The following is a 13,616-nucleotide window of genomic DNA, read 5'->3' as shown; positions in this document are numbered from 1 at the left end:
ACACACACACACACACACACACACAAACTCTCCATGCTCATTCTGGCTTTGTGGACTTTGAATACCACTGGTTCTAATACTCCTCCCTTTCCTCTTCACTGCCGTTTTATTTGCTCACTCCTACTCACCCTCCAAGAAGCCTTCCCTGACACCCTAGGAGACTACACCTCCACTATGGGTGTGCTGGGACCTCAGCACTGAGGCACCCTCATTCTAGAACCCAGACTGACAAAGCAGCCACCATCTGGGGCTCTGCCCACTGCCATAAAAGAGGGTTAAAGAAAGAGGGTGGAGAATTGGGTGCTGGCTCCTAGAACATCCACCTGGAAGTCACAGTTGTCACTTCCACTCAATTTTCATTGGCCAAAGCAAGTGACATGGCCATACCCAATTTCGCAGGTAGGGAAGTGAAATCCTACCATGTGCTTGGAAATGGAGAGAACTGGAAATATTTGTTAAACAGCTGTAATGACTTAAGCATTCAAGTAAACTGAGGCCTGGAAAATCTCCAGTGGCTTTGGTGACCTTAATAAGAAATGTTTAATTTGCATGAGGGTGTTGGAAGCTATATTGAAGGAGTGACTGAGAAGTATCACACCATGGAGTGATTGAATAGTAAAGACAAGGAGAAGAGACAACTCCTTCAAGATATTTGAATATCAAGGGGAGAAAGGAGATAAGTGGCACGGGCAGGGGGAGAGGGGTGCACGTGGTCAAGAAAGGATATAGTGTTGGTTGGTTGGTTGGTTACTGGTATGAGCATGGCTTGAACATGTTTGGATGACAACAGTATATATCCAGATGAACAGGAGAGTTTGAAGATCCAAGAGAAGTAGAATTTGGTAAGGTTCTTGAGCTAGTAGAAGAGATCAAGCACCAAAGTATGGTGGAGGGATGAGTCTTAGATTAGGGTAGGCTTCTCTCCTTTTTGCAGATGGAAGAAAAGAAAGAGGAGTGCAGATGTAGATTGGTTTACAGGTTAGAAAGTACAAAGTTGAGGGAATTCTTGTCCTGTGGCTTCTGTTATCACTATAAAATCAAATTTATATCAAACGGTCATAATGCGCTCCAGTTGGAGAAATCTAGCAGTTCATCATAGGGGGAAAAAAAAGATACACCTTGTGGTTTCCTAGCACACTCATAGGGAGAATTTTACACAGATTGCCTCTGTTTGGCCCACCCACTACCAAGTCCTATTTCAGGCACCATGTAGACAGTTTTAACTGCTAAATGCAATCTTCTAACACTGTGAAAAATGGCCCATTCTTAGTAGTTGGTAGTAGGAGTTTTAATATAGCTGTTAAACTCATCCAAAAATATACAGGGATATTATGAACCCCAGATGTCTTGTCCTTACCCTCCTCATGTCTTCAATCTGAAAATGATTTCTCAGTCCATACTATACACACTGGTCAGGGCATTGCTGGGTTGGGAAGGATGATCTTCCCTGTCCATTTTCTTTGAAGCATAAAAAGATGCCTTCATAGTCTCAGGATTTTGCTACTCCAGTTATTCTGGCACTGCTGGCTCCAAAATCATGATCCTCTCTGCAAATGCTCCTCTCCAACCTGCAGGCTTGGTCAGGGTCCATGATGATTTTTTTCCTCCTTTTGCAAATAGTTTTGTTTGTTTGTTTGTTTGTTTGTTTGTTTGTTTGTTTTTGGTTCAGACAGAAAAGCCTCACTCTCTACCTCCCTAATTTAATTTTGTTTCTCTTTTCTTTGTTCCAAGCAGATGTCACTTTTACATCTGTGACTCTGATCAAATGCCTCATGTCTCCACCCTCCCTCCCCCCATCAGCCCAGCAGATGTTACTACTCTTAGCCAAACTCCAGAAAAAAAGGTAACAGGCAGCCCCTTCTGCTAGTCATAGCATTGGGAGGAATGGGGGGTGGGGGGATGATGCCCTTGAAAGGATGGATACCGGTGATCTGTATCCCATCACCTATACAGAGCACAGCACTTACATGAGTTGCCTCCAAAGTTAGTCCAGATTAAAAATTAAAAAAAACAAATTAAAAAAACAAAAAACACTATCTACAAGTTAGCCGTAAAGCAAAAGCTCAACCCACAGCAAATGCCTTTTTAAAGTGACATGACCCTGAACATACAATATTTACATACAGGAATACAGCATCACATTAATGAAACATAAATATTACCTACAATGTAAGACAAAACATAATGAACTTATCTAGGACATACATGCCTTCCAATAAATTCCTGAAATTGGAAGTCTTCTGCCTGGTTGCTTTCTTTCCTCCCACTTGATAAGAGCCTGCTCTTTGATTTAGTCACGCTCTTTCACATGGGTTACCAACATGTGATAGGAAGGAAGGTAAAGTTTTTAATATATAATTCAAGAAGACTCTCTACCAACTTCATCATCATCATCATACTGCTGGCTAACATTCACTGGCTGTTTTCCAGGTGCCAAGCCCTGTGTTAATTGCTTTGCATACACTAGTGTCAATCAGTTAATCATTAGTCTTACAGTGCCAGGAGGTATCTTACAAGAGCACCAAAGAATTTCTATTATGAAACAAGGGCAGTATGTTTGGTAGGCAAATGGAAAATGTGGTAAATATTCTGAATTGCTAGGAGAATGTCTATATTGATGGATCTTGCAGCTAAGAAAGGCTATGGTAGGTGTACTTTATGTGCTGGTGTCCCAATAAAACCTGTGTAGGTTATCTTCTTAGTGCCGGTAAGTAGGAAAGGCAGACGCCTGCAGAGATCTTTTTGGAGAAACCCAAGGACAAATCTTGCCTTTAAATTCTCTGTTTGAAAAAAACATTGGTTCTGAGTTGAGTCGTTTGCCAGAAAATGGCCTTGCTGTGCTGGGATTATTTGAATGCAGCATCAAATAAAGCAATCAAAAAGAAAATTCCTCTGAAACTCTCACTGGTATTTAATATTTTATTCATTCCCGTGTTATTATGCTTTGCCTGCGGTAAAACAGCCTCAAAACAGCCTCCTAGGAGTGAGGCATTAGAAGGCTGACAAGCGTTTTCCCATGAATTGCTACTACAATACAATGGCATTTTGTTTGCTGTTTTGTTTCCTTGTCTTCTAACATTCTTTCTGACTTTCAAGGAAAAAAAGAAGAAGAAAAAGAAACCCTCCTATGAATGGCAAAGAAAAGGAATGAAAAGTTTCTTTTAAACTTTCAACCTTTTTCAGTTGGTACTGGGTAGCATGTAAACATTTTTTTTTTCTCATGGTATATATGCCTGTAGTCTCTTCACTTGTTTTGTGTTTTAAATGACCTTTTTAAATTCTTTTACCACGGAGCATTGCCTTTCCATTATTGATTCAGAAAATCGGCAGGGAGAAAAAAAATCAACCGTGTACACATATTAAGAAAGGGAAGTCAGAAGAAGATGGATCAAACCATCCATCTATCCATGTGGCCATTTATCTATCAATCCATCTCGCTACCCACCCGCCTCTATTAAAATAAATAGCAGGCACTGTACACATTGCTGGTTGGCTGAAGTTGTGATCTGGACAAAAGGTCTGTTTGGGAAAAGGATGCTGAAGCTCTAATTCTATTTGTGCCGGTTGAAAATCAGGAGGGGTTTTTCTACACTTCACTTTTATTAGATTATTTCTTATAGATGGTTTCTTTTCTCCTCCCAGACGCGTGGTGGAGGCTGCTGAAGCAGTTGGTCTATAGTTGGAATAATTAAATTAGCCATTTGGTACAACTTTTAGGGGAGAGCTCGCGTGTAGAAAGCACAACTCGAACAAAACAGGGCGTTGGGGCTGGGGCTCCAGCCTGGCCCAGCCCCCTGTACGCCTTTCATCTTTAGTGCAAGAAGCAGGACCCCGGGCCACAGAAGATGGGCAGAAGATAGGCCTGGCGTGGGGGTGGCTGGGAGGGACCGTGCCACTGAACAAAATAAACCTACAAGGCTTGCAAAGGGGAAAATGAAGTCAAGCGCATTTGCTCATCCGACCGTGTGGTCCGGCCCTGAAAGGTCTCCCGGTACAAAGGCAAGGAAGCTCACTGCACCCAGACCCGGCGAAGCCCGGCACCAGGGGGCGCCTGGAGAGGGAGCCGGAGGAGCAGTCGCCTCGCCCCGGCACGGCTCGGGCATCCGGGAGAGGGCTGGCCCGGCCGGTCGGAGGAGGCTGAGAGCCGAGGCCGGTGGAAGCCCGAGACCGCTGGGCGAGGAGGGAAGGAGTCCCGGGCTGGCCGAGGGGTCCCTTGGAGTGAGAGGCGGGCGAAGGTCATTTTCCTCGGCTGGGTCCGCCTCCTGCCAGCCCTCCCGGACACCCTCCGCGGCTTCTCACTTCCCTAGCCCAGGCCCCTGAGCCAAGTCCTCGCCTCGCTCCCTCGGCTTCTCCCTGCGTCACCCTCGGACGCGTCGTCAACATCCTGCTCCCCTGAGCTGCACTCTGAACTATACACCCCAACACATCCCTTCACCCAGGAACTGCCTACATGCACCGTCTGAATCCCAAAGTTCCACATCTTCACCAAAGAGCCATCCTCAAACGCTGCGGAAATGAACCCGGCTCCCCCGAGCTCGGCGGACACTCGAGGCCCGCGCCCCGCCTCCACCCCGATGGCAGTCCCGGCCTGGGACTGTTCGCAGATTAGGACCCAACGAGAAATTGCCCCGCAATCCTGTCGGACGTAGGAACCCGGCTCCCAGCGTAAGGGAACCCTCGCAGACCCTCAGCACTGGCGGCGGGGATGGGGTTTTCCCAGGGAAACGCGCGCGCGCTCTGCACCCCACCGAGTTGCAACCCGGGGTGCACCGAGACGCGTGCTCCAAACTGGGAGTGAGCCTGACTATTGCCTAGCAAGGGCCGCGATGCTGGAATGCATCCCCTCCTGGCCGCCTCTCATCGTCCCCTCCTGCAAAGAAATTCCACATCTACAGTGGAAGAGCGGGATGGCGGGATATCACCCTGGTCTGTGCCACCTGCACACACTTCCCGCCGAGTGCGGGCCTGGGTGGCAAGGTCGCGTTCGGAAAACCGGGAAACACACTCTAAAAGTCCGAGGGAACCGAGAAACTTGAACAATCGCAGCCTTGTGTTTGACAACCTGTCCCCTCCTCAAGTGGATTGGGGTGTGGAGGGTGGGGAGGGTGGGGAAATTCCTTGTGTGGAGTCCAAAGGGGGCACAGCCACCTCCTGGTCAAATGCAGATTCATATTCATGAGAAGGGATAAATAAAGACAAATCCCTGCTGTAATAACACTTGGATTCGCATCTGTCTTTGCTGGCCTTTGGGTTTAGGGGACTGAAGACAGATGTTTGCATCGCTTTTCTCCTCTTGTCTGGTGACCATAAAGAAAAACCATTTAGAGCGTTGCAATTTGTTTCCCGCCGCAGTAAAACCTTGTTCACATTTATTTTCATTTCACCCCCGTGCACAAAAAAGTGCACACAGGCCACCAAGGGCCCTTCTTTATCAAATACGCATTGTACAACATGCAACTGCAATAAAACTATCAGCCCTCCCCATAAAACTATCACCAGGCTCCTTGGTGGGTCCCACTGCCCGCACTCCCGGCATTAGGGTTTGCTCACGTCCTGAGGACGCACAATCACCTGAACCCAGCCTGAAACTCACCCTGCAGAGAAGCACAAGGGGCCGCTGTCCTTGTTTAATCCATTAGGGCGTCCGCAGCAGTTGAGTGCGCAATAAAACACGGTGGCAGTGGAGAGCCGGCTCCCATCCACTCCCCTGCACTAGCATCGAATTAAACCACTTAGTTTGGCAAACATGAACGCCTAAATGCCCCTATAAAGACTTTATGAGTTTGTTACTTTAATTACTGACTTGTTACAGAGCACATAAAGGGGGTAATGAATGCAATAAAACTAATTATCTACACATTTAATTCATATAAAATATCCAGGGTTTGTTTACACAACACAGCGATTCGACTAAGCATTCTCCCTCTTGTCCACCGAGAGGGAGGATTTAATGAAATAGTCTCTCTTATTGTGAAAGAGCCTAACGAACCAAATGAAAATTATCCTCCGCTTAAATCATGGGCTACCGAGGTCCACAAATCACTGCTTGCTTCTTTGTCTGTGCCTTGCTGCCAGCACCCAAGTACCTGAGATGATGGAAAAGGAGGGTGCCCGACCTGGAGCCTTTGTCTGGGCATTTAAATGCCAAGGATTTCCCTCACTGCAGCCGGCAAACCAAAGGAGCAACCAGATAGCGATCCTCTTCCCAAAGCTTCGGGTCTCTGGGGGATTATGGACACCTGAAAAAGTGGAGGTGAAAACAGAAAGGGCAAGAGAACGAGAGAGATGGAAAAGGAGACACATTTGGGTACACTTCACTTCCGCTTGCCAGTTATGGCGTTAATTAAAACCAACAACCGCACAGAACCTTCAAACCAACAAAATGCAAAGCTCATGCTAACGCAGACAGACACATAACAGAGTGCAAAGAACCCTTCCACTGAGAATCCAGATGTTTTACATTTAAAAGCTTTACTCAGATGTTCTTTTTTTAAAAGCAGCTGTGTAAGCTAAGTTTCTAGAAAAGCATGTTAGCCAGCCACGAGAAATGTAATTTATAAGATGCTCTTTTTTTTTTTTCTTTTTACCCCCCTTTATCAGATGTATTTTCAAGAAATCCGCTTATCCGTCACATAAACCCCCTTGGCCCACTTACTCTATGTTACAGGGCGCCAGAGTCTTGCCAATGTCCCAGTCCTTTATAACATTTCATGCACTTCGGGGGGGTAGGCTTGTTGTTAAATTGAGCGTGTAACGCTCTTACAAAACAGGTTTGCTATGAAATCAAGGTTTCTTCTCCCTAACCGAGGGGAGGAAAAAAAGAAGAAGAAGAAGGGGGAAAACACACACTATCTCAATTTATGCCTAAGGTATATGATCAGTTAAAAAGGCTTAAAAGCTCGGGGAAATTGGATCAGGGAGAATCGTCACCCAACTTTCATTATTTCCAAGTAGTGTGATTGAATTAAAGGGCAGGGAGCTGGTTAGAAGGGAGGATCAGGGGCTCAGTGCGTAATGGTGTGGTATTAAATTCTAATTAGAGATGCAGGAATCAATGATAGGGAGGTTGGACAGCTCAGTTCCCCAGTGCCAGCCCAATAGACGGATGAGTTATTGTCATGTAAAAAGCGCCAGCAATAAGACCAACCGCTTTGCTATTGTCCAAGTGGAAAGAGCCAAGTTTATTATGAGGACTATATGCTCTAGAGACCTCAGACAAGGCATCTCATAGGAGGCTTTTTCATAAAACTAGGCTCTGCTGGTAGTAAGGAGGCCAGTTTGGAGGCAGGCGTTGAGCTGTGCACATCTCCCCACTCCAGCCACCTTCTCCATACCCATCTTTTATTTCATTTTTCCACTTGGCTGAGCCATCCAGAGCCTTTTCAATGTATAAAATGGAATATTCTTACCTCAATTCCTCTGCCTACGAGTCCTGTATGGCTGGGATGGACACCTCGAGCCTGGCTTCAGCCTATGCTGACTTCAGTTCCTGCAGCCAGGCCAGTGGCTTCCAGTATAACCCGATAAGGACCACTTTTGGGGCCACGTCCGGCTGCCCATCCCTCACGCCGGGATCCTGCAGCCTCGGCACCCTCAGGGACCACCAGAGCAGTCCGTACGCAGCAGGTAAGGACCGCCAGCTTTCTCAGCGGAGGAAGCTGCCTTTCCACTCGTATATAGGAAGCCTTGATTGCATTTGAAAATGGAAATGTGTTTAGTATTTACCAAACGAAATTTGCTTACACAAATGAAAGAATTTATCACGTTAGAAGCGATTGCAGGGAGGGGTAATTCACTTACAGGGTTACACTATCCTAGTCACACCCGAACCGCCAACAAAATTATCTTAAGCTGCCAAAATGATAGGCATAATTTATTTACTTTGCGATGAGACGTAAAGCTTAGAAAATAATTAAATAACAAAGAGTAAAGCTCATTACTGGCAGTGTCTCTTCTTTTTTTAAGAGCCGACAGCGGCTCACACCTCTTTGGCTGGTCATTTTTACGAGTATTTCTTTAATTTATTAATTTTTTTTGCAGCACTTTCCCCCAACTTTGGGGCCGCGTCAACTTCAGAGAATTGAAAAGTTCCTGCGGTGGGACCGTCTGGTAACTTCTTCCCTGGCTCCCTGGGATTCTGATGGCTCTTTAAGGACTTTTTCCCCGCTCTCGTTTTTCTTTCTCAAAGCACTATCCTGTGTCCTACATTTCAGCCGTCTTCAATGCGCAATTTCAAACGACCCAAAAGGCACTTGTGCCAGGAGGGACCCCGCCAAAGCCCGAAGTTTGCGCCCCTGTTTTCGTATATAATTAATTTGCTCAGTTTTTTTCTAGGCTGTTCCTCTGGGCCACTCTCCCGCGCCGGCGTCAGTGGCGGCTGCTGGGACCATCTGACCTTGGAGTCCCCGCAATCCGGCTCTGCGGCTCCCGCGCTCCTGGCCGTTTTGCTCACACCCTGTTCCTTCCATCCTCCCCCAGTTCCTTACAAACTTTTCACGGATCACGGCGGTCTCAACGAGAAACGCAAGCAGCGGCGCATCCGCACCACGTTCACAAGTGCGCAGCTCAAGGAGCTGGAGAGGGTCTTCGCTGAGACGCACTACCCTGACATCTACACCCGCGAGGAGCTGGCCCTGAAGATCGACCTCACCGAGGCGCGAGTCCAGGTACGCACGCCCGGAAACGGACCTGGCCGGGCGGGAGGAGAAGGTGGGGGGCGTTGCTAATGAAGGTCCGAATTCCCGAGGCCTAGCTAGAGAGGGGCTTTTGCTCAGGAGCCCAGGTCTCAACAGAAAGGCTGAGTTCGGTGTGGAGGGGTTCTCTGCTACTTATTCACAGCTGTAAAGTGTGTTTGTCACCCTAGTTAGCGATGCAGAGGCATTCGGGGGCCTTGGGACGAGACAGACATTTGGGGAACAGAAAGTGGCCTGCAGGTGAGGGTGGGAGGAGTAGTGCGGGCCTTTTCCCTGAATTATAAGTGGTGGTATTATTATTATTATTGTTTTACCAAATGTCTACTAACTCGAGCGCTTTTAACCTGGCGCCATGATGGAGAAGTGCATCTTCCTAAGAACCATGACTTGCATCAGATTTGGAAAAGGGATGTGACTTCATGAAGTTTAAGAATCACGGCGTTCTCTAACTTGTCGGGGACACAGGTGCGCTCACAAACTGGCCAAGGCAGCAGGCCGAGGGCCGGCTGAGCGCTGGTGCTGCGACCCGCCAGAAGGCTCTTCTGTTAAGCCCCCCAGTGGAGGGGTCGTGCTCACTACTGCACGTTCCTCCCGGCCCCGAGGTCCAGGATGGGCAGCAGGTGTCAAACTCAGCGACCCCCTCCTTCTACCAACTTTAACTTTAAATCTGAGGCCTAGAACAAATGGAAAGTTTGGGGGGTGGCGCAAGAAGTAAACCGAGCAAAGGCCTGACAAAATTTAGGGTTTCCATTTCAAGCCTTTCTGGGACCCGCAACCTTTGTTCTTCTCCATGAAGCCGCCATTTCTTAGGCATGCCCAGAGCACGCCGAAAATGTACCTGCAACAAGGGGACTGGGTGCGTGTGGGGGTGCCCGCAGCGCGTTGGGACATCCAGGTTCGCCAAGTGTGGGGTGAAGCTGAATAAGACGTGGGGCCACCCTGACCAGAGATTTTCTTTCCAGTTCCATGACCCCCCAGCCTGACCCCCTTCACCACCTCTGCTTCCTTCTGCCGCCAGGTGTGGTTCCAGAACCGCCGCGCCAAATTCCGCAAGCAGGAGCGCGCGGCAGCGGCTGCAGCGGCCGCGGCCAAGAATGGCTCCTCGGGCAAGAAGTCTGACTCCTCCCGGGACGACGAGAGCAAAGAGGCCAAGAGCACTGACCCGGACAGTACTGGGGGCCCGGGCCCCAACCCCAACCCCACGCCCAGCTGCGGGGCAAGTGGTGGTGGCGGCGGCGGGCCCAGCCCGGCGGGAGCCCCGGGGGCGGCTGGGCCTGGGGGCCCCGGGAGCGAACCCGGCAAAGGCAGCGCTGCGGCGGCTGCAGCGGCGGCGGCGGCGGCAGCGGCGGCGGCGGCGGCGGCGGCGGCTGGAGGTCTGGCTGCGGCCGGGGGCCCCGGACAAGGCTGGGCTCCTGGCCCCGGCCCCATCACGTCCATCCCGGATTCGCTCGGAGGCCCCTTCGCCAGCGTGCTATCTTCGCTCCAAAGACCCAACGGTGCCAAAGCCGCCTTAGTGAAGAGCAGTATGTTCTGATCTGAGATCCTGCGGCGGCGGCGGCGGCAACAGAGGGCGAGCCAGGGCCCGGGCGGGCGAGTGGGCGAGCTAGTAGGCCCAAGGCTATTGTTGTCGCTGCTGCCGCGGCTTTTTCAACGAGAGCGGAACATAATCACGATAAAAATAAAGAGAAAATGGCGTCGCCCCCATTTCAACTCCATTCCTGCCCCATTCCCCACTCCCCAAACAAAACAAAACAAAACAAAACAAAACAAACAACTTAACGGGCTTCGCACTTGCCTCCAAGATGCGCAGAGGGGCCAGGGCTCCTCCTGTGACTGGGGGTTGTGAGAAGCGCGGCCAGGACTCGAGGCACTCTCAGGGGGCTGTGTCTGCGTGTCGGTGTCTGTCTGTCTAAGGGAATGTGTGTCTGTGGCCCGAGCAGGTGACAGGGAGAGATGGGGAGGGGGCACAAACAACTCAGTGACTTGCTTAGAAAAAGAGAAAAATAAATAGAAAAACAAAAATTTAAAAAAATTCGGAAGGGCAGCAAACTCTTAAAACAACAACAACAGCAACCCAGAAAGGGAGAAATACTAGACAAAGTAAGGAAGGGGCAGGAGGCTGGAGCTGAGGGCTTGCTTTGGCGAACCCCAAATTTCGCGCCTTCCTGCCGGCACGACCTCTTTTGGGGCTTTTCCTCAGGGGAAAGTGGAACCGCCTTCCAGTTCCCCTTCCCCTCGTGTCCTTGGGTTCGAGCCGCTGCGGCGACGAATTGTGCAGACTGTCCCATGGGCCAAGGTGACTTCCGCGCACCCGCTTGCCTGTCCCACCACGCCGAACACGGTCCCGCCATTAGCGCACCCGAACTCCACACACTTGCAACCCACAACCCCGAATCTTTGCAGCCTCTCAGCCCTGAAAAATGCCCTCTCCATGAGATGCCTTTTCATTCACTAAGTCCGCAAACTGTGTCTCATATTTCGCAACTCTCCCTCTTCTTTCTCTACCGACACCCCCAACGGCATTTTCTTCTTCCACCAGCTTTTATCGAACTTTTTGGCACTGCTTTGAATCGGAGTCAATTGCAGTTGGCGTAAATGGCTGCCGAGAAATCTTCCGGGCAGGGAAAGGCGCGCACACAAGTTTGCAGAAAAGTTTCGGTTTGCATTTCTGTTTGAATGATCCGAAATGGACTCACATCCTGAATGGCGGATGGACTGTATATTGATGATTCCATTCTTCGCGCAGTTTAGCCATCTTTGTTGGGATTTGGTTCTTTGTTTTTATTTTAAAAGGCACAAACTATAGATATTAGTTGAATGTTGAGGCTTTAACTTTTTCGGTGTCCTTCTACAACGGTGTTCAGTGACTCAATTGTGTCGTGTTAATATCAGTACAGGCCGTCTCCTCTACGTGACCGTATAATGTTTTTCTCTCCTTGTAGTCTCTATGGCGTGTCTTTATGGAGTAATAAGGTTCTCACGGGTTCAATTCCTTTGTGTTTAGAGAGACCACGGTTCAGACAATGGTATATATTTTTGTTATCAGGTGCATGTGTGTCTGATTTCTTTTTTTTTTTTTTTCCTCCTTCGTCTCGTTGGACTATGTGAACATGATCGTCATAAGTTATGTTTCCGGTTTTTGAATTTATTTATATGTGTTATAATGAATGCTTCTATTTAAAAGGGAAATATTTCTACATGTGCATATAGTTTTCCAAGAGTGTACCATTAACTTGATTGTTGATAATAAAAACAAAAAGCAAGTCTAGCGATTTAACTCTTCTGCCCTTTCCCTGATTCGTTTTTCATGTGTTTGGATGCCTTATTTTCTTTTTTTTAAATTTACTTTTAAGAAATGAAAAGGGAGGACGGAGGAAATTGTCCTAAAGAGCAAGAAGCCCGCGCGACTCTTGGAACCTGGGCGGGGTGGGCGTCTGATCCCACGCAGACAAAGTCAGCCAAACATAAAATTTAATGCTTGGGATAGCAGACAGGATTCCTCTGGTTCATGCTCATTTGTCCCCCAGTCATAGGGTACAGAAGGACACCAGAGTGTGGATAAAAGGAGTTCACATCGGTGTCGAGACTGTGGGGCCGCCGACCCAGCGGCAGCGCGCGAAGGCGGGATTGGAATTTGGGTTTTGACCTGGACTTAAGGCACGAATTCCGCGCAGGCGCCTTCCCGGCCGGTGAAGTACGTCGAGGTCCGGGCGTCCAGTCTAAGGCACCCAGGGAACCCCACGGGTCTCTGCGTGGCCAAGTGGATCAGGACCCTGGGGGGCAGCGGGCTCCAGAGCAGCGCCGCAGCGTCGGTGTGTGCGGAGAGATAACATCGGTCAATAACAACTGGAATTTAGCGAGTACTTTCACTTATCAGGCAGTGCTTTCCATCCGTTCTCTCACCCCTCCAAACAGCTCAGTGAAGCAGGTACAATTACTGTCTTCATTTTCTTGTAAACAGATGAGCAAAGGGAAGTAGCAGAGAGGTTAACCTGCTGTGTTAACCAGGTGCAGCCAGCCTTTGAACCTAGGAAATTTGATTTCAGAGCCTGCATCTAAACTACATCAGCAGTTCCCAAAGTGTGGTCCCCGGATCAGTATCATCAACATCACCTGAGAACTTCAGATTCACAAATTCTTAGACCCTACTCTAGACCTACCGAATCAGAAATTTTGGGGGTGGGGCCCAGCAGTCCATGTATTAACAAGCCCTGTAGAGGATTTGATAGCCACTGAGCCACACTATTAATAACCCAAAAGTGAATGGTCCAGAATTGGGGCTAGGCTGGGAATGGGGGGTGGGTGTGGGGAGCCTTTAGTCACTTGAAGGAAGTGGTCATCCCTACAGCCCCAAGATGAAAGCCTGCTTTTTCCTTGGTCTGTTTGGCTGGGCTACTTACTTCAAGTAACAGCCTGAGTGGAGTTCTGGTGTTTGACTTGGTACCTCTTTGGCTGGGACTTATGAATAGACAATTCAGTTTCTCTCATTTGAAGAGAAGCTACAGTTTGCCTCCTGGGCCCCCATGTCTCAGTATGAGAATTAGAAGCTGATCTGGTTAGAATTTATCAGAGCCTCTTTCACCATAAGCATTCAAATATGGTTTCTATCTGATCAGGCAGGTTTCTTTTAGAAATCTCAGACCTTTGGATCATACCTAGCTTCTAATAGTTTTTTCTCAAGGACTTTAAAAGACCCTTAAAAAAATCCATCTCTAAATGCCTCTCAGTAAACTCTCCAAGACAACATTTTCTATAAACAATGCCGTTAATTGTGCTGGGCTCAAATACCAGCAATTGCCATATCCCTTAGGCCCCAATCTTTGGTTGTAAATGTAACTTAGAAGGCCTGGGAGAGGCAAAAGAGAGGTAAGAGATTTATTGACAAAAAGAATATTCAAAGCCCAGATAACCCAGCCTTGAGCT

General features: G+C 48.6%; 1 protein-coding gene across 1 annotated transcript; it reads left to right on the top strand.

Moving 5' to 3' along the window:
• Positions 1-7,385: 7,385 nt before the first annotated feature.
• On the top strand, positions 7,386-10,227 carry PHOX2B (paired like homeobox 2B). The gene is made up of 3 exons (XM_037828922.1): positions 7,386-7,626; positions 8,479-8,666; positions 9,712-10,227. The coding sequence occupies exons 1-3, from the start codon at positions 7,386-7,388 to the stop codon at positions 10,225-10,227; spliced, it is 945 nt and encodes a 314-aa protein (XP_037684850.1).
• Positions 10,228-13,616: the final 3,389 nt, after the last annotated feature.

Source organism: Choloepus didactylus, chromosome 3 (assembly GCF_015220235.1).
Source record: "Choloepus didactylus isolate mChoDid1 chromosome 3, mChoDid1.pri, whole genome shotgun sequence".
NCBI classification, from domain to species: domain Eukaryota; kingdom Metazoa; phylum Chordata; class Mammalia; order Pilosa; family Megalonychidae; genus Choloepus; species Choloepus didactylus.
This window is presented reverse-complemented; position numbering and strand designations above follow the sequence as displayed.